We start from the raw sequence: 26458 nt of genomic DNA, 5'->3' as shown, positions 1-26458 counted from the left end.
ACATGTGCAAGGCCCAAAGCTTGTTTGGGCTCCGAAAACTCAAAAATAAATTCTCATGTGTGTAGGTGAACTACAAAGCCGGTGGAAAACATTGGGTACTTGATAGCGGTTGCTCTCAACATATGACCGGCAATGATAGCATGTTCACCTCACTTGAAGACCCCGGCGATCATGAACATGTCACCTATGGTGATAACTCAAGGGGGAAAGTCTTAGGTTTGGGTAGAATTGCAATTTCAAAAGATTTATCCATTTCAAATGTTTTGTTTGTAGAAGCACTTAGTTTTAATCTTATTTCTATTGCTCAACTGTGTGATCTTGGACTAACGTGTGCCTTTGACAAGAATGGTGTTGTAGTAACTCATGAAAAAGACAAGTCATTGGTATTCACGGGGTTTAGGCATGGCAATATCTATTTGGTGGATTTCTCTTCAAAGCAAACAAGCACCATGACTTGCCTCTTCACCAAGTCGTCTCTTGGGTGGCTTTGGCATAGAAGAATTGCTCATATTGGCATGAGCAACCTCAAGAAAGCCCACAAGAGAGGGATGATCACCGGCATAAAGGACGTCACTTTTGACAAGAACAAGCTATGCAAAGCATGTCAAGCCGGGAAGCAAGTTGCAACTCATCATCCTATCAAGACGATGTTGTCTACCTCCAAGTCGCTCGAGCTACTACACATGGATCTCTTTGGTCCAACTTCATACAAGAGCATTGGTGGTAACCTCTATTGCCTAGTAATCGTTGATGATTTTTCACGTTACACTTGGGTCATGTTTCTAGACGATAAGGGTGAAACTCCAGAAATCTTCAAGTCATTTGCAAGAAAAGCTCAAAGGGAATACAATTCCCCAATCGTGAAGATCCGGAGTGACAACGGCACCGAGTTCAAAAATATGAAGATTGAAGAATGGTGCGATGAAGAAGGAGTCAAACATGAGTTTTCCGCCACCTACACGCCCCAACAAAATGGTGTGGTGGAAAGAAAGAACAAGACACTCATCACCCTAGCAAGAGCAATGTTGGATGATTATGGCACGTCCGAGAAATTTTGGGCGGAAGCAATCAACACGGCGTGTCATGCATCCAACCGTGTGTATCCTCACCGACTCCTCAAGAAAACTCCATATGAGCTCATCACCGGGAAGAAACCAAATATATCATACTTTCGGGTCTTTGGTTGCAAATGCTTCATCTATAAGAAGAAAAGGCTCGGTAAGTTTGAAAGTAGATGTGATGAAGGGTTCTTTCTTGGTTATGCATCAAACTCCAAAGCATATAGAGTATTCAATCAAACCTCCGGGTTAGTTGAAGAAACTTGTGATGTGGACTTTGATGAATCTAATGGCTCCCAAGAGGAGGTTGTTGGCTATGAAAATGTAGGTGATGAAGAGATTGAAGAAGCTTTGAAAAATATGTCCATTGGGGATATCAAGCCGGAAGAGGTGCATGAAGGCAATGATCAAGGGGGAGGATTTTCCTCATCTACACCAAGCACCTCCACGGCACCCCAAGTGGATGAAGATCAAGAAAAACATGATCCACTACCTCAAGAAAATGTGTCAACTCCGACACCCCAAGTCCAAGAACAAGAAGAGCAAAATGTTCCACCACAAGCACAAGTCACTCATGATCCACCCCAACAAGCATCCACGCAAGCACCGCTAGTGAAGCATGGTCGCATCTCCAAGGATCATCCAATTGGTCAAATCATTGGTAGTCCTTCCAAAGGAGTAAGAACTCGTTCTAAGCATGCTTCATTTTGCGAACATCACTCGTTTGTTTCTTGTATTGAACCCACTAGCATAGAGGAAGCGCTTGAAGACTCGGATTGGGTGATAGCCATGCAAGAAGAATTGAACAATTTCACCCGCAATGAAGTTTGGGTCCTCGAAGCTCCTCCGAAAGACAAGAACATCATCGGCACAAAGTGGGTCTTTCGAAACAAGCAAGATGAACATGGGGTGGTAGTACGCAACAAAGCAAGACTTGTGGCAAAAGGGTTTTCTCAAGTCGAAGGTTTGGATTTTGGTGAAACTTTTGCTCCGGTCGCAAGACTTGAAGCTATCCGCATTCTTCTTGCTTACTCTTCACATCATAATATTAAGTTATATCAAATGGATGTGAAAAGTGCTTTCTTAAATGGCTTCATTAACGAACTTGTTTATGTTGAGCAACCTCCCGGGTTTGAAGATCCGAGGAATCCTAACCATGTTTATAGGTTGCACAAGGCACTCTATGGACTCAAACAAGCACCAAGGGCTTGGTATGAGAGGCTTCGTGACTTCCTAATCATGCAAGGTTTCAAGATCGGGAGGGTGGACACCACTTTGTTCACAAAAGACGTCAACGAGGGTCTTTTCATTTGTCAAATTTATGTTGACGATATTATCTTTGGCTCAACTAATGATTTACTAAGCCATGAGTTTGCTACCATGATGTCTAGGGAATTCGAGATGTCCATGATTGGTGAATTGACTTTCTTCCTTGGTTTTCAAGTCAAACAAATGAAGGAAGGGACATTCATCTATCAAGAAAAATATACTAGAGATATCCTGAAAAAGTTCAAGATGGATGAATGTAAGCCAATCAAGACTCCTATGGCTACAAATGGGCATCTCGACTTGGATGTGGACGGTAAACCTGTTGATCAATCCCTCTATCGTTCAATGATAGGGTCTTTGCTTTACCTTACCGCATCTAGGCCCGATATAATGTTTAGCGTGTGCTTGTGTGCCCGTTTTCAAGCTAACCCTAAGGAATCACATCTTTCTGCTGTGAATAGGATCCTTCGGTATCTCAAGCACACCCCTAGCATAGGCTTGTGGTACCCCAAAGGCGCTAGCTTAGATCTCTTGGGATACTCGGATTCGGATTTTGCCGGAAGCCGTGTCGATCGCAAGAGCACCTCCGGGGGTTGCCACTTGCTTGGGCGTTCTCTAGTTTCTTGGTCAAGTAAGAAGCAAAATTCCGTGGCTTTGTCCACCGCGGAAGCGGAATATATAGCTGCCGGTGCATGTTGTGCCCAAATTCTATATATGAAGCAAACCCTTTTGGACTTTGGTGTGAAACTAGGAAGAATACCACTCCTTTGTGACAATGAAAGTGCCGTAAAAATTGCCAAGAATCCGGTTCAACACTCTCGCACAAAGCACATTGATATTCGCCATCACTTCTTGCGTGATCACGAAGCCAAGGGGGACATTTCCCTTCAAGGTGTGAGATCCGAGGAGCAATTGGCGGATATTTTCACAAAACCTTTAGACGAGAGTACCTTTGTTAGGCTAAGAAATGAGTTAAATGTGTTAGATGCGGCAAACGTCATGTAAGTTGCCATGTCATATAGAAAAATGCATACATATAGGACACTTGTCTAACCATGGTAAGATAGTGATGAGCAAGGGTTTAGCTAGAGGTGGTGGTCCACTTGTTTTCCTCTAGGCTTGTAGAAAGGCTCATCATGATGAAGCTTTCCGTGGGATCAAATTTGACAAGTAGATCTTAAATTCTCGCTATGCATTTCTTGTCATATAGTTGTGCATCTCATGTTTACCTTTCTTTCGCATGTGTTTGTAATTTGCATTATCATTGCATGCGTAAAGGTCACAAAGGAGATCACTTGATGAAAATGAGACTTGTTTTACGTGCAAGATCTTAATTCATGAGAAGTGAAAAGAGTAAAGTGTTAGGTGCGTTATTGCCTAGTGAGCAATGTCATGGTGAGTTTGAAGCTTTCCTCCTTCAATATTCCTATGACATGGCTCACACATTTTAATTTGGTGCTTTGTCTCTCTTGCGACTTTTCCTTGATTTTGAAAAGAAAACCTATTTAAGTTATTAAACTATCCTATTTACTTTGAGGGGTAAAGTCGCCTATGCAAGTCCATTAACTTGAGTTTAGTTGAATCTTATAAGTTCATTGGACTTAGCATAGAAAAGTGAGCTGAGAGAGGGTTTTTGGGTTCACCGGTTAAACCGACGTTCAATGGATCTATACCCATCGGTTTAACCGGCGTTACTAAGTGTCAGCCACAGCGCAGTCATTTCAGGCGTTCAACCGGCGTATACAAAGTTTGCAGCATCGGATCAACCGATGAACAGAATACAATTCTGACCTGAAAATCAACTGTTATTTGCATCATTCAACCGACGAGTTCACATTTCAGATCATCGGTTCAACCGGCGTACAGATACAGATTTGGCAAGGTTTCTGGTAAACTACACCGACGCAATCAACCGGTGTTCAAAACCTAAGCGTCGGATCAACCGGCGATAAGAAAAACTGCGGGGTCCACATGTCATATTCCTCTCTTGACCGGTCACGACCTCACTCCCGCTCGTGTTTTTGCCGACCGTTCACCTACTGCCGCTCCCGTTCCCGCGCCACCGTTCGCCGCCGTTCACCGTCCGCCGCATTCCCGCGCCCGCACCCGTCCGCGTCCACGCACCGTCACCTGCGCGCCGTGCGCCGCCCGCTTGCCGCTTTGCTCCACCGCTCTCTGCGCCGCCGCCCGCCGCATTCCCGCGCCGACCGCCGTCGCTCAGCCGCCCGTCGCGCCGCCGCTTGCTGCACCACCACCCGCACTCTCTGTACCGCCACCGTCTGTCGCCCGCGTGCACGCGCAGCCACATCCTCTCCTGCACCCGGGCAAACCCTAAACCCTGCGCCACCGTGCCACTCGCTCATCACCATTCCACCACCACTGCTGCTCCGCGCATCACCTGCACCGCATTGCGTCGCTTGCGGACCGTACATTGCCCTCGCACCTCCGCGTCATCGTCTTGTGCCACCCGCGCAAAACCGTCACCGCACCGCTTTCTGTTACTTGTCGAGATGGGTCGTGACAAGAGGAAAGGAAAGGAGATCGTGGTTGAGGAGCCCGCGCGCAAGCGGACTCGCGCAGCGAGAGAGGCCGAGAGGGCCGAGATGGTGGCTAAGGCCGCCGAGGAGCAGGCGTCAGGCCGTGCTCGTCCGTTCGCGATCAGAGATCCGCCAGCCATGGGCAGAGGCAGAGGCAGAGGCAGAGGTATGGGCAGAGTCCGAGGTGCCAGGGCCACCAGAGCCGTGACAGCAGCAGCAGCAGAGTCTGAGTCTGGTCAGTCACATTCAGCGGCAGAGTCGGAGACAGCTTCAGATTCAGAGACAGCGCAGTCCGAGCAGTCTCAGGGGCAGGACACTCAGTCACCAGCTCTACGACGTTCTGGCCGCACCCGGCAGACGTCCCCCGCAGAGCAGACTTCACCTGCGACCGAGCGTCGCACTGGACCTAGGACGCGAGGAGGTCACCAGCCACAGGAGCCTCGCAGGTCCACAGCAGCAGCAGCAGCAGCTCGTCGAGCCGAGGCCCTAGCGGCCGAGCGCGCAGTGTTCCGCATGGACACTGTCGTGCGTCTGGAGCCAGGTGTGCTGCTCCAGAACTTGACCAAGGCCAATGCGGCAAAGGTCAAGAGGCTCAGGTGGAGTGTACAGGAGGAGGAGTGGTTTCCCGTGACACGAGACAGCAGGGTCGATCGTAGATTCTGGACACTCCTTCAGGCCAGTTTCTACGAGACCTATCAGCGGCGGGGCCACAGGATCTTTCCTCACAGAGTTCTCGACTGGGTTTCACTGAGGACAGCTGCAGGGGGAGCCGATGTCAGGGAACACTTTGATCACTTCAGGGGTCTGCCCAGGTTGCTCTCGATTGAGAGGAACAGATATATTGAGGACTGGGTCAGAGTTTTCTATGCCACAGCTTGGATAGCCCCAGAGCGCAGAGCTGTTCACTTCATGTTCGGAGGGCAGGTGTTTGGTTTGTCCAGAGCGACACTCGCAGGGATTCTAGGAGTTGATTTGGTTGACGTCTCCCTGCACGAGATGGTATATGGTGATGCAGATCCACCTCGCAGGGCCATGATTGGCGGGATTGCACCTTCACACGAGGCGATCTCACAGTGCTTCCGCCAGCCCTTTCCAGCTTCCTACGCCAGGGTCCCCAGCCTGCTGACCCCAGAGGCTTATGCTGTTCACATGGCACTCCGGAGGACTCTGCTCCCGAGGAGTGGCTACCCAGAGGGGTTCACAGGTCTGCAGCAGCTGCTACTGCTTCACATTCTCACTCACGAGCCGTTTGATATTGTTGACTTTATTCTGGCTGAGATTGAGGATGTCATCACTGATGGGATGGGAGTCGTGCGTCAGTTTCCTTATGCTCACTGGATCAGCTTCATCTGTTCCATGATTGTGCCAGCTGAGTCACCCATCAGTGCAGTCTACAGGCAGGACGAGGTCCCCTGGTTTCCAGTTTACCGACCGACAGCACCCTCAGACAGGAGGAGAGGGAGACAGGCAGATCGTGCTGCCATGGCACGGCTGTCACCTGAGGTTCAGGCCCGTGTTGCCCAGGAGGACGAGGCACTGCTAGCCGCTGAGGCACAGCTTCCCGGAGGAGATGATGAGATACATTGGTCAGACCTTGAGTCAGACTCCTCCGAGGACGAGGAGTACTTCCCTGCACCTGCTCCAGCGAGTCATGATCATGAGGCAGGGGGATCCGGAGAGCCAGCTCCAGTGACAGCTGCTGCCGCTACAGTCTCAGAGTCACAGGTGTCTCAGCCGTCTGAGCTCACCGCACTTCTGCAGCAGCTGGTCACACAGCAGAGAGAGGACCGCCGTGCACAGGAGGAGGCCAGGAGAGCCCATGAGGCTCAGCTTGCAGAGATACAGAGAGAGGCCGCCCGAGAGCGTGCTGCTACAGAGGAGCGTTTTGTCGGCCTCATTGACAGAGTATCCCAGAGGACAGACGCTCAGTTTCAGCAGATGCAGCAGGGCATGATGGCGATGTTCGGGATGATCTCACAGCTATACTCTCGCACCGGACTCGCCCCACACCAGCCAGGACAGTCAGGCCTTCAGGGCGCTGGAGCACCACCACTTGCAGTCACACCAGCTCCAGCCTCCACTGCTCCAGCCTCTTCCGCGACCCCGGAGATCATGTTCTCGATGTCAGCATTACTTGGGTCTGCGAGTCGTCCTCTCTTCTCCCCACTGCCTGCGACCTCACTCTTCCAGGAGTCACCCTCAGCTGTGCAGTCAGTTGGCCTCCCCGTCGTACCACAACCACTACCTTCAGGGGGAGGCGGAGAGGTGTCCTTACTTCAGCAGTCGTCACAGCCGGCAGCATCAGCGCTCACTACTTCAGATGTTGACACATCTTCTGCTGAGCCGGCTACTACCTCCACGGATCCTCTCCCCGGCAGTGCTAGCACCAGGGCCTCGACGACAGCCTCGACGACAGCTACACCTCCGGTCAGCTCAGCACCAGCAGGCCTTTCAGATCAGCAGCTACCGTCAGTCACTGAGGATCCACCATCTGACGACGACGACGACGACGATGACCCGGATCGCTTCCTTGCCGTACCACGTCAGCTGGATCCCTAGCTCGCTCCTTTTTGTGCTTTGATGCCAAAGGGGGAGAGGGAGTGAGTGTCAGGGGGAGGGTAGCAGGGTAGCATTAGAGAGAGCTCGTGATTCAGGACTTTGTTGTTTCGTATTGTTTTATATTTGGTTTTAGTTCATGGATATGTACATTTGTCATTTGAGTATGCTGAGCTTTTGAGACATATCTATGAATTTCGTTTGAGCCATTGAGTTCCTTGATTCTCTCCTTTCGAGTTTGCTTGTGTTTATTCGTGCTTTATCTTTCTCGCTCTCTCGTTATCTATGTTTATGTTGTCATCAATCACCAAAAAGGGGGAGATTGTAAGCATCTAGGCCCTCAAGGTATGTTTTGGTGATTAATGACAACCATTATTGTGACTAATGAGTTTGTGCAGCTTTATAGATCATTATCGCTCATTTGGTTATATGTCAAAAGAGGCCCCTAACTTTCCTTATTCAAAAAAAGGCGATCTCGGTATTCAACTCAATAATACGTCAAGACTAAGGATCCTTCTAGTCCTAAGTGTCATAAGGTTGAGAAGGACACTTAGGTTAGTATAGGTTTTATAGTTTTGTAGTGATCGCACTATTAAGAGGGGTTTAGGCTTAGTAACTTGAGCATGGACATGGTCATTTGAAAATGGATGCACACAATGGTCACTCAGGTTTCTAGAAGCTCAAATAAGTGGTTCTCAACTTATATCTCAAGAAATATTTGGATTTCATTCAAGACTCAAGTCAGAAAAGGCAAAATCAGAAAAATCCTATACACCGGTTTAACCGACGTATCAAGTTCTCTATACGTCGGTTAAACAAGGTCAGCAGGTCTGGACAAGTCAATACACCGGTTAAACCGACGTTATTTAAAATTGGGCGTCGGTGCAGTTGTCCGGAGACTTGGTTTTCAGTTGATCAGTGGACAACTACACTCACCGGTTAAACCGACGACATTTAAAATTGGACGTCGGTGCAGTTGTCCAGAGACTTGGTATTTCAGTTGATCAATGGATGACTACACTCACCGGTTAAACCGATGGTACGACGGTTAATCTTCCCAAACAGTAACGGCTAGTTTTCAGAAAGGAAAGTTTACATTCACCGGTTAAACCGACGATGGCTATTGGAGGGACGTCGGATTAACCGTCGCTACGCAGTTTTCTGGCAGCTTTTTCTCCAACGGCTCTATTCGTGTGAGCTGCCTATATATACCCCTCCAATGGGTCATTCTACTACTCTTGACACCAGGCAACACTAAAACACTCATACTATAGTCAAGAGCCACCTTGAGCTTCATCATTTCATACACTTGTTCATTCAATCATTCAAGAAGCAAGATTAAGGACTTGAGTAGAGAGAAGCTTGTGTGCATCCATTCTTTGTGATTGGTTCTTGCTCAAGTGAAGGCCTTAGCTTGTTACTCTTAGTGATTGGCATCACCTAGGCGATCTTGGTGATCGAGGTGATTCTCGCGGAGCTTGCCAAGGATTGTGGAAGCCCGGAGAAGAGATTTGTACGTGGCTTGATCTCCACCACACCGGGATGGTGAACGGAGACTCTTAGTGAGCGCCCTCGTCTTGGTGACTTGGGAGGTGACAATACTCTTTGTGAGTGTCACAACGTGGATTAGGGGTGTGTGCCAACACATCGATACCACGGGAAAAATCCGGTTGTCCCTTGTCCACTTTACTTATTCAAGCATTATCTTTCATGCAATTCATTCATGTGCTTGATTTAGGGATCACTAGTTAGCTCTACCTTCCTAGGCTTTATCTCTTTTTTATCTTATCTAGCTTGTGTAGGTTGTTTAGTTATCCGGTTGGTGAATTGGTGCCTTTCTAGTTTTGCATAGGTTAAGGTTGCTTTATCTTGTTTTAGAAATTGAAAAAGGCCCAATTCACCCCCCCTCTTGGTCCATCGATCCTTTCAGCAGTCAGCATCGTCTCGCTCGACTACCTCGCGCTCCCGTCGCCTTGAGTCGAGGACTGACCGGGCATCGCGCCCCTCATTGATCTTCTGACGAAGATCAGGTTGGTGACGCGGAGGATTAGGCTGCCTCGGGTTGTTTGCCGGAGGTGGCTGTCGCCTCCCACCGGTGATCTAGCTTCCACCCACGCCATCATTGTTGTTGGCGCGTTGGGGTCGCGGGCGATGACCCGTTGTTCGACTTGGGGCCTGGCTTCGGCTGTCTCCGACGTGTTCGTCCCTGACGAGCGATGCCGGAGCCTGCTAGTCCAACTGGACCCACGCCCGTTGGGCGTAGATGAGTGCTTGTCGGATGTTGGGGTCGTTGCTTCGCTCGAGTAGTGCTGTTACCCGAGCAATGTTGGCCACAGGAGTCCTGAAACCACATTCATCTGCTGCGGCGAATTCGGCGTCGAGTTCGCGCTGTGCAGCACGTATGCGCTCGTTGGTGCGCCTTCTGCAAACCGCACGAGCTCTGTTCCTTGCACGTCGCGCGTCGCGCTCGGCGTCGTTCTCGTTCTCGGCTTCTGCGGTGTCTTCATCTTCCGATATGCCGTCAAGTGCGCCAATGGGGATGAGGGCGTCGTCGTCCCCTTCTTCCGCCATCAGGACTTGGCGAGTTGCGAGTTCTTCGGAAGGGGCTTCGACTAGCTCAGTCGAGCCCTCGGATATGGCAGCCAACGCCCTGCCCTCCTGAAAAGGCAAAGGCTCCAAATGGGCTACCAATCGGTCTTCATGTCCGAGTGGGTCGGACAAGTTCATCCCCCTCCAATGAACAATTCGTCCTTCGGAGGTGGTGGTGATCATCAGCCCGCAAGCGGCCAGGTGATCCTCAGCCTCCCGACTTGCGGTGGCCTCGGAGCCTCCAGCCTGGAGCAAAGAGTCCAAGTCCTTTTCCAACGTGGAAAAAGGAACAGTAGAGACAGACGCTGCCTCGGTTTCCCTGGCAGAGTCAGAAAACGGCAACTCGTCGAGATTATCGACAAAGTCGTCGAGCCTTGCGGCAAGTGTTTTTAGCTTGAAGGTGTCGTCGACGGTGTGCCGACGGAAACCGCCTGCGCCGTTAGCGACGCAGACCCACGAGCCAAAAATGAAGGTTGTGCCCTCAGGGAGCACGGGATTGGGGAACTTAAAAATCGCCATCGAGTTCTCCAGCGGATCTCTGATGCGCCCCCCTATCTGGCGCGCCAGCTGTCGGGTTTTATCCGGCTGCCTACCAAGGGGTATACCCAAGGTGGTAGGTTTTAGGTTGGGATGCGCCGAGATCAGGAACTCGAAGGTGCAGACAACACAAGATTTAGACAGGTTCAGGCCGCAATATGCATAATGCCCTACGTCCTGTATGATGGTTTGTATTGCCTTGGTATTGATCTGGTGATCTTATGTTTTTAGAGGGGTCCCTGCCCGCCCTTATATATCCGGGGGGACAGGGTTACATGAATCCTAGCCTGATACTAGCTTAGGAATCGTACTCAAGTACAACTCGAGTAGTTTCCTTCTGTATCGACTAGTTCTACTCCGCATGCGAGTAGAATACAACATAAATGAGGTACAGGACATGTCCTATCCCCTAGTCCAATACGGACTCCTTAATGTACACAGCCCCATGGCCCCGGGTCTGACAGATGGCCCTTCGGGCTAGAAACTACACAATCATCAATGAAGACCTGTACCGAAGGGGGGGTGTGCACCGCTCCTCAAATGCATATCCAGAGAAGAAGGCAAACAGCTCATCAATGAATTCCATTTTGGAATGTGTTCATCTCATATTGGCACAAGAGGTGGGCAAAGCTTTTAGGGAAGGCTTCTATTGGTCTTCGGCAGTGGCAGATGCTCAAGAAGTAGTCAGAACATGCTCCAACTGCCAGAAGCATGCACATTGCAACAAGTTTCCACCTGAAGAGGTGCACCTCATACCTTTGATGTGGCCTCTTTCCCTATGGAGCATTGATATTGTTGGGCCCCCACCAACGGCACCTGGCAATTACAAATACGTAGCCATAGTAGAAGAGTACTTCACCAAATGGGTGGAGGTGAAACCCCTTCGGGACATCATAGCCGGAGCCTTGCAAAAATTGTTCTGGCAAAATATTGTCTATCGCTTCGGTGTTCCGAGAGAGGTAACAGTGGACAACGGCAAACAATTCGACTGCGCCACCTTCAGAGCATTCTGTGATCAGCTTGGAACAAAGTTGTGTTTCACTTAGGTGTATCACCCTCAATCCAATGGAGCAGTAGAGAGAGCCAACGACATCATATTCACAGGCATCAAGAAGAACATCACAGAATAGCCGAGGGGCAAATGGGTGGATGAGCTACCGAGGGTCATTTGGTCACACAACATGACAGAATCCAGAACCACAAAGTTCTCACCATTCAAGCTTCTTTACGGAGAAGAGTGCATGACCCCAGAGGAGATTAAACTAGGTTCCTGGCGAACGGAGAACAACACGCACGAAGACATGGCGGCAACCATCGACATCATAGAGACAGTGAAGTTGCAAGCAGCCAAAAATATTTGAGCAAGTACCAAGATGAGACCCAAAGATGTAAGAACAAGAAGGTGAAGCCAAGAGAGATCAAAGAAGGAGATCTCGTGCTAAGGCATATACCGAAGGGGAAAATGAAGGTTAAGTAGAACAATAAATGGGAAGAACCATTCCTAGTAACAAAGATGTCAAGACCGGAGGCATGCAGGCTTTGGACGCTTGAAGGGGTTGATGACCCATACTCATGGAACAAAGACATGTTGCAGAAGTATTTTGTATAGGCAAAATGTAAGGGCCACCGGAGGAAAAATAACCGAAGGAGCTTGTAGATGTTTCCTTTTGTACTTTCTTTTTAGAGTTTCTTTTTTCATCATGTACCAAGGACCCGTACTCTTTCCTCACGGGGAAGCCTTCGCGGCGGCCACCATGGTCACCGAAGGTGTGAGGTTTTTAATGAGGCGGGTTTCCTGTGTAACCCCTTGTGAAATATAAACAAGGATCCCCCAAGAAAGATGTGCACCCAAAGGGGGGGAATGAGCCGAAGCAACTACCCGCAATGACCAAAGCGGGGTTGTCATCAGCACACAGCATTTAGAAAATGTTGGAAAATAAGTGAGCACGGGTCGCCGATGCAGGATAGGCTCAGCACCCTTTAGCTTCACTTGAAAATGAAAAATGGAGCCCTCTCAAGCAAAAGGCCAAAGGCATTCGTAGAAATGAAAATTGAAGCCTTCTCGAGCAAAAGGCCGAAGGCATTCGTAGAAATTAAAAATGAAGCCCTCTCGGGCAAAAGGCCAAAGGCATTCGTAGAAATGAAAAATGAAGCCCTCTCGAGAAAAAGGCCGAAGGCAATAGTAAAAATGAGCAAAGAAAGCACACCTAACCCTGACGCCCTAATCAAGTGAAGGGGGGGGGGGTGGCTTCGCAAATTTTGTTTGTGCACAATAATAACCCGAGTCGAAACAAGAAATTTCACCACCTCAACGCCCTGGTCAAGCAAGGGGAGGGGGTGGCGCTTCGTTATAATTTTTATGCTTAACCACGGCGTCGCGCTGTTGTGGAAGAAGGGCATGAAACAGATGGTTTGAAAAGGCCGAAGGGAGTCACATGGCATAACAAATCTTAAAAAACATCATCCAGATACAAATGTTTTACAACAAAAGTTTCGGACACAAATTACAGTACGCCGAAGGCATTAAATAGCATCACAAACCACTGTGAATTACATCCAATATTTGCAGAAGCCCAACGAATCACTAATCTACATCAAACAAAGCATGATCTATTTCATTTATTAATCTCCTCACAGCAACATTCATAATGCCTTCAGCCATTCGACGAAGGATATCTCCTGAAGGCATTCCTGCAGCCGAAGATAGCGCTGAGTCAGGAGGTTAAATGGTTTCTTCCTTGCAATCACTTTCGAAATGATACATAAATTCCAAAGAGGCACTTTCATTTTCCATGGGCTCCGGTTTCGGCTCCTTAAGCCCTTCAGGTGGGGTATATGGCACCGACGAGCTATTCCAGATTCTTCGGATCTCACGACAAAGCGCATGATCAGCAAGGATATTTCCGCACCTAACTTGTTCACTTTCGAACTCAATAAAAAAGGCCTTCACGGCAGCATTGCATTTTTCATAACTACGGAGCTTGATAATCCAAAAATCATCCAAGGCATTAGAGGGATGCGAAGAATGAAATTTTGCCCAGCTTTCCCCAGTCATGAAGAAGTCATCGCGATTCATAGTGACAGGCAGAATACCTTCAGTAACCCACGCAGGTTTCACCGCAGGATCCTGCGCAGGGCCGAAGGTGTTAGTATTAAAAGAATATTACAACCTTAGTCCCAAATTAAAATATTCTACCCTCCTCACACCTCCCTGGTATTCGAAAGAGCGCCAGGCGCGTCGCCATCGCCATCAGGAGCCATTTCACCCTATTTCGCTTCGACCTCCGCACTAGAAGGTCCATTAGTGTTCATAGGGACAGAGCCCTCCGGTTCAGACGTCAGGCTTCCATGTTCTCGAAGGAATTCCTCGGCACAAGTTTCGGCCTTCCGTTGCAACTGTACAAACAAGCAATAGCTGTTAGTACTCACCATCAGAGTAAGTGACCAAAATGCAATAATTGAACACAATTTGACGCACCTGGTCACGTACGCGAAGCCCTTCACGCTGGACGAGCTCTGTTCTCTGGCCCTTGAAAAAAGACTTGAGAAAATTCTTGGCAATATTCTTCGGTGGAGGAGGAAGGTTTTTGGGATGAATAGCCTCTTCCGAAGGCCAAGCGAATGAAGCGCTCCGAAGAGTCCAAAGCTGAGTTTTGGATATAGGCACTGTCAAATTCTGTGGGCAGCAAACTGCACACCAAAGCCACCAGCGTCTGTGCGGCGACGACGGTGCTGAAATCTCCATACAACTCCAGCGTCTAACATAGCAAGGCAAATCCGAAGCCAATCGAAAAACTGGTTCACATCCAAGCTGTCGACGGCAAGCTCCAGAGCAGTCAGCCCATAGGACGACGTGAAGCTAGGCATCTCCCGAAGAACCGTCTCCACGGTAGTACCGAGGGCCTGATGCAAGACATTGAGCTTATCCTTAATCCTTTGGCGCCTTTCGGTGGCTGTCGCAAGCTCAGTTTTTACCTCGACGATTTCTACTCGGGATTTCTTCAGTTGATCTTCCAATTCCTTCGATGTCTGGACCACCGAGGCATGCTGTGATTTTTCAAATTCAAGTTCTTTTGCGAGGGTTGTTTTCTCCTCCTCCAGCTTGGCAACTTTCTCCTCGAGAGTCACCATCTAGGATGAAGGGGACCCATGGGCCTCGATTTGGCGAGCAGCACAGCGCGTTGCGATGAAGGTCTTCATGGCCAAGTCCCCAGCGCAGTGAAGCGCATTTGAAGCACCGGTTTTCATCAGTTCCTTCTCCATCAGCGGAAGGCAAAATGATCCCCCGCTTCAGATAGAAACTGGTGCTCACAATCACCGCTTTCAAACCGAAGGCTTCCAAGGATGCTACCGCCGATCAGTTTAGCCCCCAATGCGTTCAGTTCAGGAGCAACGGCCGCAAGGTCCTCCTAACTCATGAAATAAGCATCGCTCTCAGACTGACTGCCGCCTCCTTTGGAGACTCTGCCGATAACCGAAGCCCAGCGAGCATTGGGGACATCGGTGGCGGGCTTGTCGGCACTGGCCTGTTGCTCTTTCTCATAGCTATCATTTGACGACGACGAGGAGGAGCCAGCACTCGAAGACCCTAAGGAAGATTGACGAGCACTGAGCATGACAGTCTCGTGAGGCTTTGCGGTAAGAGTCGTGGAATCAGCAACCTCAATTTTTCCACCCCCTTCTGTTCCATCATCACTTTTAGGCTCCTGCTTGCTCATTTCCATGTTCACGGATTTCCAAAGCATTAGGGCTGGAGGGGGTGCTATCTTTGAGATAGGAGCATCGGAGATGGGCTTTGGGGTCTCCTCAGCGGCGTCTTTAGAATCCCCTTTAGACTGCAAGGGAGAGGCGGAAAACAAGGTCTTCATGAAGCGGGCACATTTCCATCCACGTCCAGGTGTCGCACCGCTCTTTCTCTTCTTCTCCTTTTCAAGACGCGAGGTAGCAAGTCCGCCACTGCCACCTTCAGGGGTCTTCATACCCGTGAAAGACCGCTTGCTTTTCTTTTTATCTTCAGCAGCCTTGTGCCTCGTGGTAGCAATGCGTGGAGGGGCTTTGACCCTGAAGGCATGAAAAACTCGGTTGGCACGTGTCCCGCCGAGATTTTGCTTAATAGATTTGTATTCACTGGAAGTCTCTGGGCCGAGGATATCGTTTGCTCGATGCTCAATGGAGCCAGGAACAATTGCTGTGAAAGCAAACTTAAATTAGGCAAGAATTGAGGGTTGCAAAATGCGAAGTAACAAGGAAAATGCGAAGTAACGCATACCTTCTTTGGTCAATCTGAAGCAAGATCCGAAGTCTGGGACAGGAACTTTTCCAAGGTTCTCCTTCCATGAGGTGATACACCAACCACTTTTCATGGGCCAGCAGTTACATGCAACAAACTCCTCCGTGATGTCACGAGTGCTGAAGATTTTCGACACCTCACAAAGCATACTTTCGAAGGCCCGGCGGTCCTCGATATCTTCAACATCCACATTAGGACACATGGCAGGCAAATTCTGAATGTCCTTCACCACGAGTGGGTGAGTCCCGGTCGAGCAGTCAAGAGGAACCTTGTGATAGAATCAGAACGAAATCCAGTCTTCCCATTTGTTTCTGTAAGCAGTCACCGGACCAAAGATGAAGTCACGGTAGACAAAGTTATAACAGCCATATTGGGCTTCGCCATCTGAGCCACCCTCATCAGCCGACAAGTCTTGGCCAACAAGAAATGCAAGTTTGAGCCGACGAAGGAGTTCGGTGTCAGCTGGTGCATGAAAATGCCATACAAACGAAGGATATCCACCGGAACGGGATACATAGGAAACCGAAGGCCCGCAACGAAGAAGTCACAAAACACGACAACCTCATCATCATGCAGATGAGCCGAAGTCTCTTCAGGCAGAGGGGCTCGGCCATCACCTTCCTGAAGCATGCCTAGGCTAACCATATTAGTGATCAAGCCCTCGGTCATACTGCTGCGGTCAAGAGCAGTAATTGGGTGAAGTTTTGGGCGATCAGCCGTCGGCGCCATCAGCATTAGACAATTGAACATGAAGGTGTAAGTAGGGATGTTTAAGCAGAGCAAATGAACGAAAGGGAGGCGAAGGGTATAGGGAAAACAAAGGAAAGGAGAGCTCCAAAGGAGTCGGCAAGAAAAGCGACTAACGATCGCGACAGAAGGGTGGCTCTTATATAGCCTGAGAACCAGGATTGGCTGCAAAAGATAATCTTGCCCCCAAAAATATACCTTCATGTCAAACCAAATCATAATATTACGCGGGGCGTACAGGGAATCTCCAAGTCTTTTTAGTTTAAACCAAATATTTCTTTTTCCAGGACTTTATTATTATTATCTAACATTTCACGCCTCCTCCACCAGTCACATCCTTTAGCGGACAGGTAATTGGATCATACCATGGTGATTCGGTTCCGTGGCAGAGGATCCAAAGGGAGGTGCTTTGGGTCGCATTACACGCGTCAAGATATCAAGGGCTCGGGCCTCCCGAGGAAGGCCCTCATCCTCGAGGGGCTACCGTTGGGGATGCCCCTTCGGATCCAACCGAAGGCCATGAGCTGAAGACTATGACAAGTTTCAACCAGGAAGCTCAAGTGAAGAGGGGCTTCGATTTTCCGCCGAAAGAGTCCTGCACGAAGGGCCTCGAAGTTCAAGATAACGAAACTCGGGAGAAGTGACTTAGCGCCGACCGAGCGCCCTAAGTTCCCACCTGCGCATGAAGGATGAAGGCCAGAAGCCGAAGGGTTCTTCGTCGACGGGGACTAGGCTAGGCGGGTGTGATTAGCTGTAAAAAAGGGTTAGAGGGGAAATTACTGTATACCATTGGAATATTTAGAGAATATAGACGTTGAAGGGTAAAATGGTGTAATTACGGAGGGTAGTTGAACCGCTCCCTATAAATACCCTTGAAACTATAACTGATGGGAGATCAGATCCCGATTAAATTAAATACTATTTCCCTATTTCGAGGCTGTTTCTCTCGTGTCTTGTTCCGTCTCGGTGCAGTTTGGAGCTGTTGTGGTGCTTCTTCGTTGTGAAGGCTACCCTCCACCAATAGGAAGGAGGGTGTGGCTCAGGATGGCAGGTGGGTCGAGAATGGGTCAACCAGTTCCATGACCCAACTACCCATCAAACCTAATTTTGGTTTTGGGTTGGCCCGGCAAATCACGGCGCCTGACCCAACTAACCCAATGGGTCGACCCAACACACCAGCCCTGGGCAGTCTGTGCGGCCGTGCCCTTCCTTTGTGGATGCCAGCCGCCACCGTCCTCCATGGACTTATTGCTGAAGCTGGATACCAATACCAAGTTACTGATTTTTCCAATTGCAGTCAGCTGCATTCTTCTCCATGCAATTTCAAAACCCAACGCTTTATTCTTACTACTAACATAGCGAAGCAGATTCAACACAGTAAGTTAATCGTCAGTTTAAATCTAAAATCTCAGTTAAACAGGCAGGCAAATTAGTCCTACTGACGAAGACAAATTAGTCCAACTAAAGGCAAATTAGCCTCACGGAAGCCTGGACCATCCCTCTTTTTTTCGTCTTCTATAATTAGAGGTAATTTGGACTACTTGCTCACTTGCTAACGGAAAATTCTAAAGAATTGACAATAGTTGTTAATTTGGGAACAAAATTAAGAACTAGTGTTACATAGGGAATTTTTTAACTTTGGAAGACTAAGAAGGAATTAGTAACTTTAGTAGTGTCAAATAGGGAATTTTCTCAAAAGAATAAGTCTATTTCACCTCTTCAACTATATATACTGGTACGCGTACTTAATACCACCGTGACCTATGAAACTGGGTATTTATTAACCCTAGGTGATTTTAGATGTGGTTTTGCGGATGACATACATTGCGTGACTATTTGTCATGATGGTGACTCAGCAACTTATCACTTTCCTTTAGGACCCCACAATAATTATCCACCGCAAAACTGGTGCATAGGCATACAACCTCCTAAGGTAAAGTCATTAGGAAGAAGACAACTCTCGTTTTCTCTTCTCTCTCCCTCCCTCCCTCCTCTACGCCAGTCAGCAGCCATGAGATATGTCACATTAGCAAAACCACCTCTAAAATAATCCGGTGTTATTTAGATGGTTTTCAATAGTATGTAGTTTAAATATGAAGATGTTTTTAACGAAACTGGAGGGTCATCTACCCTACTGATTTGATCTTTTATGTAGGGAAACAAAAAAGAAACTGTACAGAAAAGTAAAAAAAATCTGTACAAGTACAACAGGTGGCCAAAAAGAAAGAGCACTAAACTAAAAAGGAAATGTGAAACAGTGAAAGCCGCCCCGCTCGTCTACCCCGTCAGTCGATGACTTTAATTTTTGTTTTAATTTGTCATGAAACAGCTTTTGGAATCTGGCTAGTATTACATGGCTGTGGTAGAAAGCCGATCGAGATTAATATGAACAGAATGCTTTTTCTTCCGAAAGAAAGAACCAATGTGAGTTGAGGTTCTCCATATGGTCTATCCACTCCAAGTCCGCAACCACAACAAAGTTAAAGCTTGAGGGAGAGGCACGCACACTCATGACACAAGGACGGTGCTGAGGAAGTTGCATGCTGTGATGGGCATTCCGCTCAGGCTGCAGGTTGGCCTTTGTCTCTCCATCTTCCTCGTCCTCTTCAAAATCTCCCCTATTCCCACTCTGAATCATGCGGATCCCTCGACGCCGAGCAGGATCCATCGTGGGAGTTGGACTACTACACCTCCAGCATAAGGTTGGACAAACTTCACACCTATAAGATGGTCGATGAGTCAGGCTTCTTAAGGGATTTTACACGGCACGAAGTCATCGACATGCCCAAGGATTGCCTTAGGACTGCTCCACATCCCTCTCATGGTGCAGCTCTGCAGCTTTTGGACCGATCTGGATTCGGAGCTTCAGGTCCGTGAGAGGTCCTTCGCCGTCTTCTTTACGATGAGCCTTTTGTCAGCCATCGTGGAAGAAGCAGACGTCGGCAGCGGAAGGTAAAAGGCAAGGTCTTCCACGGACGCTAAGATTTCTTGCATTACTACAGAACTCCTGGTTTCCCAACTGGAACCAGCAATGTAGGACTAATGTGCCTCATCTTTTTATCCGGGCCGCTATTCAACTGGGACTAATGTAATTTTTCAGAAATAAAAAAAATCAGTTTGCCAGCTCCTGTACGCGGACCAACTTCTCCAAATCCAAATATTTCTCCAAAATTGCAATCACAAAATCAATTACAATCACAAATCAATCATTCACATGTCACAATATATTCCGTCGGTATTTTACCGCCACGCTCACCGAAGGATATCCCCAAGATTGTGAGTTTGTAGGTAGGGTATCGTCGAGATCAGAAACTCGAAGGTACAAGCAATAAAAAGTTTAGACAGGTTCGGACCGCCGAGAGCATAGGTTTGTATTGCCTTAGGTGTTGACGTTGTGTCTGTTGTTTGGAGGAGGCCTCTGCCCACCCTTATATAGTCTGGGGAATAGGATTATATGGAAGTCTTAATCAAATATGAGCTCAGAGTCCAACCCGAATAGTATTAAGGTATTTTCTTTACGTTTCCACTAGTTTTACTACTGTATAAGTTACTTTCCTACGCTAGCAGTTACAACTGGTGTAGAGCGTGGGTCAGGTCCCACCCTTTATCTGCGCAATCCTGTAAGCTCGGATCTGACATATTCCGTGTAGAAAAAAGATTTGAATGTTCGTGTGAGCATATAATTTTCTTCAAAAGAAAATCTACTAACGGAAGACGAATTTTAGTGACGTGGAAACATACCATGACCAAGAGTCGTCGAGCTGCTGCCGGGTTGTTGCGTTGCGTTGCGTGTGCACATGCATACAACAGCATATATCATGCATTCCAGTATGTTGAGGCGGCAGCGAGACATATAGACTCGTGATGAGGAATTCAGGACTCCACGCATGTGAAGTATATCCTGATATCCATCATCACTGACGACGAACCACGAACGTAATGGCCACACCGGCTGGCCGGCCGGCTAACTCTCAGTAGAGCTAGCTCACGTGATCGACGCGACGACTCAGTAAAGCTCCATCGAATCTTTTGTGCTGTCGTTGGCGTATATTTACGGTGATGATAATAGAACTACTTGGGAACATGCTAGCCAATACATTGCTCAACTTGGAAAAGCGAGTTTAAGTGATATGTTCGATTATTTTCTTTATCATTGACTGCAACTGCTTTTTCTTGATTTTCTTCATTGGCCCCATTCTATTCAGTCTATAAATCAATTGGAACATAAGTTTCATGATCATTTTTATAGTGGGATAATGAAGCGAAATTGACTGACTTAACATCGGTTAAGCAAGGTAGAGATGAATCTGTGACTAATTATTTTAAGAAATTCAAAGATATAAAAAACCGTTGTTTTAGTTTATCAATTTCTGAAGAGGATTTGGTGGATTTGGCTTTTGGTGGTTTGCGTTCGCATTATAAAGAGAAACTTGAGGGCTTTGATTTTCTTTGGATTAATCAAGTGCAAGTTAGAGCCTTGAGTTTGCAATATAAATTTAAAAATTCAAAAGATACTTATAAAACTCATCGGTCCAACACACATGTTGTTGATTGCGAATCCAACTCTTCAGACGATAAGGAGAAAGAAGTTTACGCCGCCGAGTTTGTTTGGCCATCTAAGGCCAAATCATATTCATGCTCATCACTCAAGCCGACTCAAAAGAATCGGCAAGAGGAAGTGCGATTTACCTTTGATGTTTCTAAATGCAATCGTATATTTGATGAGTTGCTTAAAAATGGAAACATCAAGTTATCTCATGCCATACCGCCGCTTGAGGAGTTGAAGCGGCGTGCATACTACAAGTGGCATAGTTTTTCATCTCATGCAACTAATGATTGTAATGTTTTCCGTCGACAGGTACAATCGGCCATTAATGAAGGACGATTGGTCTTGCCTGAGATGCAGATTGATAAAACACCATTTCCAGTTCACACCATTGATCTGAATAACGTCAAAGTACTCATTCAGCCAGAGCAAGCCCCCTTTGGGAGGTGGGGGCGGGATTGGGGACGACCAAGCCCCTGGAAAAGCAAGGCAAAGTCAGGAGATGATCGGGCACCCGAAGACCAGCAAGAAAGAGGAGAGAAGAGGACTTACCAAATTCGGCGGGTGCTCCTCGCTGAAGGCCGGCAGACCCTTGATGACCCACTGGTTCCCCACCTTGAGGACCATATCAAGCCATGACCACACCTTATCGTCGGGCACCGCCGTCATTGATACCCTATCGGGATCTGTGAGGCCAGTGTATTCCCACATCTTGGTCAACCTAACGGCCAATGGGACAACTCGATGGGAGAACATGGTGCCGAAAAGCCGCACCCCGTTGAGGCCATCCTCCGTGATGCGCTTCCATAGTGTCTTCTCGATAATTTCCACGCACTCCTTCTCCGCGGCAGGGCGCCCCCATGTCCAGTTGTCCTTCCTCATGGGGCGCACCCTCATGAACAACGGGAATGGGTTCCCTGCCGGGTTCCTGATGTAGAACCATTCTTTATGCTACCCCCGGTTCGAGTCCACAGGGGTGTACGCCGGGTAGTCTCCCGACCGGCGAGCCCTCTTTTGTAGGCCAAAGGCCCCGACCGGCGGGAGCTCCGGAATCCCCCTTCACCAACAGGGCTTGCTCCTAGAAGAAGGCCCGGAATAGATTCGCGTGCGGATCTATCCCAAGGAAACCCTCGCATAGGGTGACGAAGCCCGCGTTGTGCAGCCAGTGAGCTTCTAGACGTAGGATGCGTTCGTTCATGAGTTGCATGACCCTTCAATCAGGGCACCAGACCCAAGTTCCATCGCTCAGGGTCCCAAGGAACCCGACCGAGAGGTCTTGATGATCGAGGTCGACTGGAGGGTGGCCTTCATCGACTACATCCAGGAGTACAAACTATCCCCCAGCATCGACCCAAAGAGCGTTGAAGCAACCCACATCCTGCGGCGCAGCAAAGGGTATGTTCTAGTCGGGGGTGTCGGGTTTTATCCGGCTGCCCACCGAGGGGTATACCCAAGGTGGTAGGTTTTAGGTTGGGATGCACCGAGATCAGGAACTCGAAGGTGCAGACAACACAAGATTTAGACAGGTTCAGGCCGCAATATGCGTAATGCCCTACGTCCTGTATGATGGTTTGTATTGCCTTGATGTTGATCTGGTGATCTTATGTTCTGAGAGGGGTCCCTGCCCGCCCTTATATATCCGGGGGGACAGGGTTACATGAATCCTAGCCTGATACTAGCTCAAGAATCGTATTCAAGTACAACTCGAGTATTTCCTACTGTATCGACTAGTTCTACTCCGCATGCGGGTAGAATACAACATAAATAAGGTACAGGACACGTCCTATCCCCTAGCCCAATACGGACTCCTTGATGTACACAGCCCCATGGCCCTGGGTCTGACAAGCCCCCGAGCTCTTCGTAGCTGAGTACTGCAGGCTCTTCGAGTACTTCTGAAATAGTCTTCGACTTCTTTCGAAGCTCCGCCTTGAAATTTCTCTTCGAGTACTCTTCTGACTGCATCGAAGCTATGAGGTGCTCATGCCCCGAATTCTTTCTTTTGTATGGGGTGCGATGAATAATCGCACTCCATATGGAGTAGCCCCCGAGCCTTAGGTTGAATCAAAGAATCAAGCTGAGGGTCAAACTAGTCTTGAATCTTTTCTTCTTATCCTTCGAGTACTTTCGAAAAATAAGTAGTCGATGCCACGTGTCTCACAGCCCCCGAGCCTTGAATCCAAATGTTTTGGAAAAAAGGATCCCAAAGGTCGTGGCAAAAATGCTCCCTTTTGATAAAATATATTCTAAGAGGAGGTAATTTGCAGAAATTGAACTCGAAACTCAAAAAACCTCTTTTTTCGGGACAATTAACCCTGAAAAAATGGTTAGTCAAGTAACGGCCCAAAAAATCCACCAAAAAACTGCCCATGTCCAATTAGTCCCCTTGCGCGACGCTACACCTTTCACACAGTAAACCACTGCCTGAGTGCTGGTTATTTAACCCCGCAGTCAGTTAGGGTTTTTCCTGTGCCTTCAGATCTAACGCCGCCGCCAGAGAAAAAACAAAACCCCAATTAGAGCTTATCCTGCCATCGCCCTCCCGCCGCCCTGCATAGTCGAAAATCTCCGAGCCCGCCACCATAGCCCCCGAGCGTTGTGCGAACAACTCGTGGCATAACAGATTTGAAATGGCGCCGAAGAAGACTGACCAGAAGGACTTGAAAGAAGCGCAAGCAGCAACCAGCGAGTGGTCAATTAGTAAGTGTTCTCGCCATAATCTAGCAAATTTGGTGTTGGGAGGTCTGCTTCAGGAGAGAGATCTCATCAATTGGCGCCTTCCCTTTCGTGATCCATTCCCCATGGAAAGCGTCGACGAGATCGTTTCCTTCTGCTCTTTTTCTGAACGGGGATTTGCCCTCCCCACTTGTTCGTTCTTCCGTGGCCTTCTCTACTTCTACGGGATTGAGCTGCAACACCTCAACCCCAACTCGATCTGCCATATCTCCATTTTCATCCACTTCTGTGAAGCCTTCCTCGGAATTGAGCCCCATTGGGCTCTTTTCCGCTATCTTTTCCGCGTGAAGCCCCAGCCCACCTCAAAAAATCCTTCTGCGATAGGGGGCGCTGGTATCCAGCTTAGACAACACGCTAGTGAAAAATACATATCTTACAAGTTTCCTTCCAATATCCCCGGGTGGAAACAGCAATGGTTCTACATTGCGAACCACGCCCCCAACTCCCTGTGCGGTCAGGCAGGCCTCCTGTTCAGCGCGGCGAATGGACATTGGAGCCCGGTGAAGCCGAGATGGACCAAGTAAAAGAGCTGCTTGAGTTGATTGCCGCCCACAAAGAGATGGGGGTAACCGGGGCATCTGTGATGTTATCATTCTTCAAACGCCGAATTCAACCCATCCAACAACACCATACCTTAGGATTCGAGTACATGGGTACTGAAGACCCATCCCGTATGTGCGCAGAAGAGCTTGGAGACGATGCTGCGCTTGTTCGTGTCAAGCGAATTCTGCTGGATGTGGATGCCGTCCCTTATGTTCCAGCGGGATTTACAGCCCAGAGTCGACCACCATCGGTGAGTGTTCGACTTCTCGACTTCTCCCTTGATCTGAAGAGTTAAGACTAACTGATTATCTTATCATAGGATTCAACAGCGTTGTATCGGAATTACCCGCCGCAACCCGATCTGCCTCGACCTTATCATACATTGCCCAACGCTGCAGCCAAGGCACAGAAAGAAAGAATTGCTGGCAGCGAGTCGGCCGCGGGCAGCCGGGCAACTGGGGAGAGGGTGCAAGCAAACAACTCCTCCGGATCATCCGCGGAATTATCTGACGACGCACCTCTAATTCCCCGGCGGCGCCGGGAGATGCGGAAACGCAAAGCCAGCACCGCTGACCTCGCCGGGTAAATATTTGTCAAACTAGAAAGTGTCGAGTTGTTTTGCTGAATACTGATAACAACTCTGTTTGGCAGTCCTTCGTCTTCTTTGCCCAGCCCCCAGCGCCAGAGGGTAGCCGAAATGCCCTCCACCGGGAAAGATGCACCAGAAGCTAGACCCATAGAAGTCGATAGGGCGGACCCGTCACCTTCTCTTGCAGATGATGTGACGATCGCCGTGGCGGGCACTGTATCGGGGCAGCAGACGCCCTCGACTGAGATAGCTCCGCCGCCAGCAGTAAGTGCCGCGGCCATCGCCACGCCAGTGCGGCCAGCCCCCTCGCCTTGTACACCTGCACCTCCGGCCACGAGTGATGTGGTGAGGAAGCCATTGAAGTTGGTTTGGAGGAAGCCAACAATGATCCGATCCCAGGTGTAAGTAACGCTTTGGACCCTGCCCTTAGCCATGTGTGGAAATCACAGTAAAAGTGTTGTGCTGTTGTCTTAAGCAGGTCAACAGCTGCGGTGACGCCAGAACTCGAGTTGGCTCCACTAGCCCCCGAGCCTTCGCCCGGGCAAGCCAACGCGCCGGAGCCAGCAGAGAGGGCAGATGTGGCCTTGCCTGACTCGCCACTGCCCGAGCTCCAGCACGCGGAACTCGAAGCCCCTGGCGATGAGCAAGTCGAGGCCGCCGTTGCCGTACCCGTCGAAGTTGCAGGTAAATGATCCCGCTGCCTTCTGCCGTAATCATCGCTGTGTTAAACACTTGTCCTTTGCAGAGACCCCACAGCCGTCAGCCTTGGAGGGTGCGGGTGCTTCTAGCGAAGCAACCGTGCTGTCAACCCCTGGAGGAGAGAACGATGATACCCTCCAAGAGATGTACCTCCCAAGGGACGACCTGAGCCGCCTGCGTCAAATGATCAAGGCGATCGACACGTTTGCTCTGGTAAAACTTGTCGAAATCGCTGGTAACTGTATGCTTAAGTCGTCTGTCGCTGACATCCGGGAACGCGCAGGATATGAACCAAAAAACTGCAGTGAAACTGGAAGAGTCCACCAAGCGTATCGACGAGCTGATGCAGGAGCGAGCCGGCTTCGAGCAAACCATCACCGAGCTCCAAGGCCGACTCAAGGAGCAACGGAAAACTCATCAAGGTACGTTGAATTCGATTCCCGAATTTGTACCCGTAGTCGATAACTTCATGGTCTTAAACCTGCTTATCATCGTAGAACTTAAAAAACTCGTAAATTATAAAGAGGGATTGCTTACTGATTTGAAGAACATGCTGTATCGCCACGCAGATGAAGTCGAGAGTCTGCGGAAAATGATGGCCGACACGGAGAAGCAGTTGGTCGACTGTCTCCAGCAGATCAAGACTTTGGGCGAGGAGAAAGAGCAGCGCCAGAAGGAACTCGATGATTTGAAGACGGCGGCCTAGGAACTCGTAGAGATGGTGGACCCTCAGGAAGACGACGCTGAAAATGGGCTACCACTACT

General features: G+C 48.9%; 2 protein-coding genes across 2 annotated transcripts; both read right to left on the bottom strand.

The window, feature by feature from the left end:
* Positions 1-13249: 13249 nt before the first annotated feature.
* LOC112899403 lies at positions 13250-16438 on the bottom strand. Its single transcript, XM_025967856.1, has 4 exons — positions 15816-16438; positions 14025-15734; positions 13754-13942; positions 13250-13673 (listed from the first exon to the last, which is right to left on the bottom strand). The coding sequence occupies exons 1-2, from the start codon at positions 16036-16038 to the stop codon at positions 14956-14958; spliced, it is 1002 nt and encodes a 333-aa protein (XP_025823641.1). The 5' UTR covers positions 16039-16438; the 3' UTR covers positions 13250-13673; positions 13754-13942; positions 14025-14955.
* Positions 16439-19309: 2871 nt separating this feature from the next.
* Positions 19310-22613, bottom strand: LOC112899405. The gene is made up of 2 exons (XM_025967860.1): positions 21682-22613; positions 19310-21605 (listed from the first exon to the last, which is right to left on the bottom strand). The coding sequence occupies exons 1-2, from the start codon at positions 22024-22026 to the stop codon at positions 21549-21551; spliced, it is 402 nt and encodes a 133-aa protein (XP_025823645.1). The 5' UTR covers positions 22027-22613; the 3' UTR covers positions 19310-21548.
* Positions 22614-26458: the final 3845 nt, after the last annotated feature.

This window comes from Panicum hallii, chromosome 7 (genome assembly GCF_002211085.1).
Source record: "Panicum hallii strain FIL2 chromosome 7, PHallii_v3.1, whole genome shotgun sequence".
NCBI classification, from domain to species: Eukaryota; Viridiplantae; Streptophyta; class Magnoliopsida; order Poales; family Poaceae; genus Panicum; species Panicum hallii.
The sequence above is the reverse complement of the archived record's forward strand: the minus strand, read 5'-3'. Positions and strand labels throughout refer to the sequence as shown.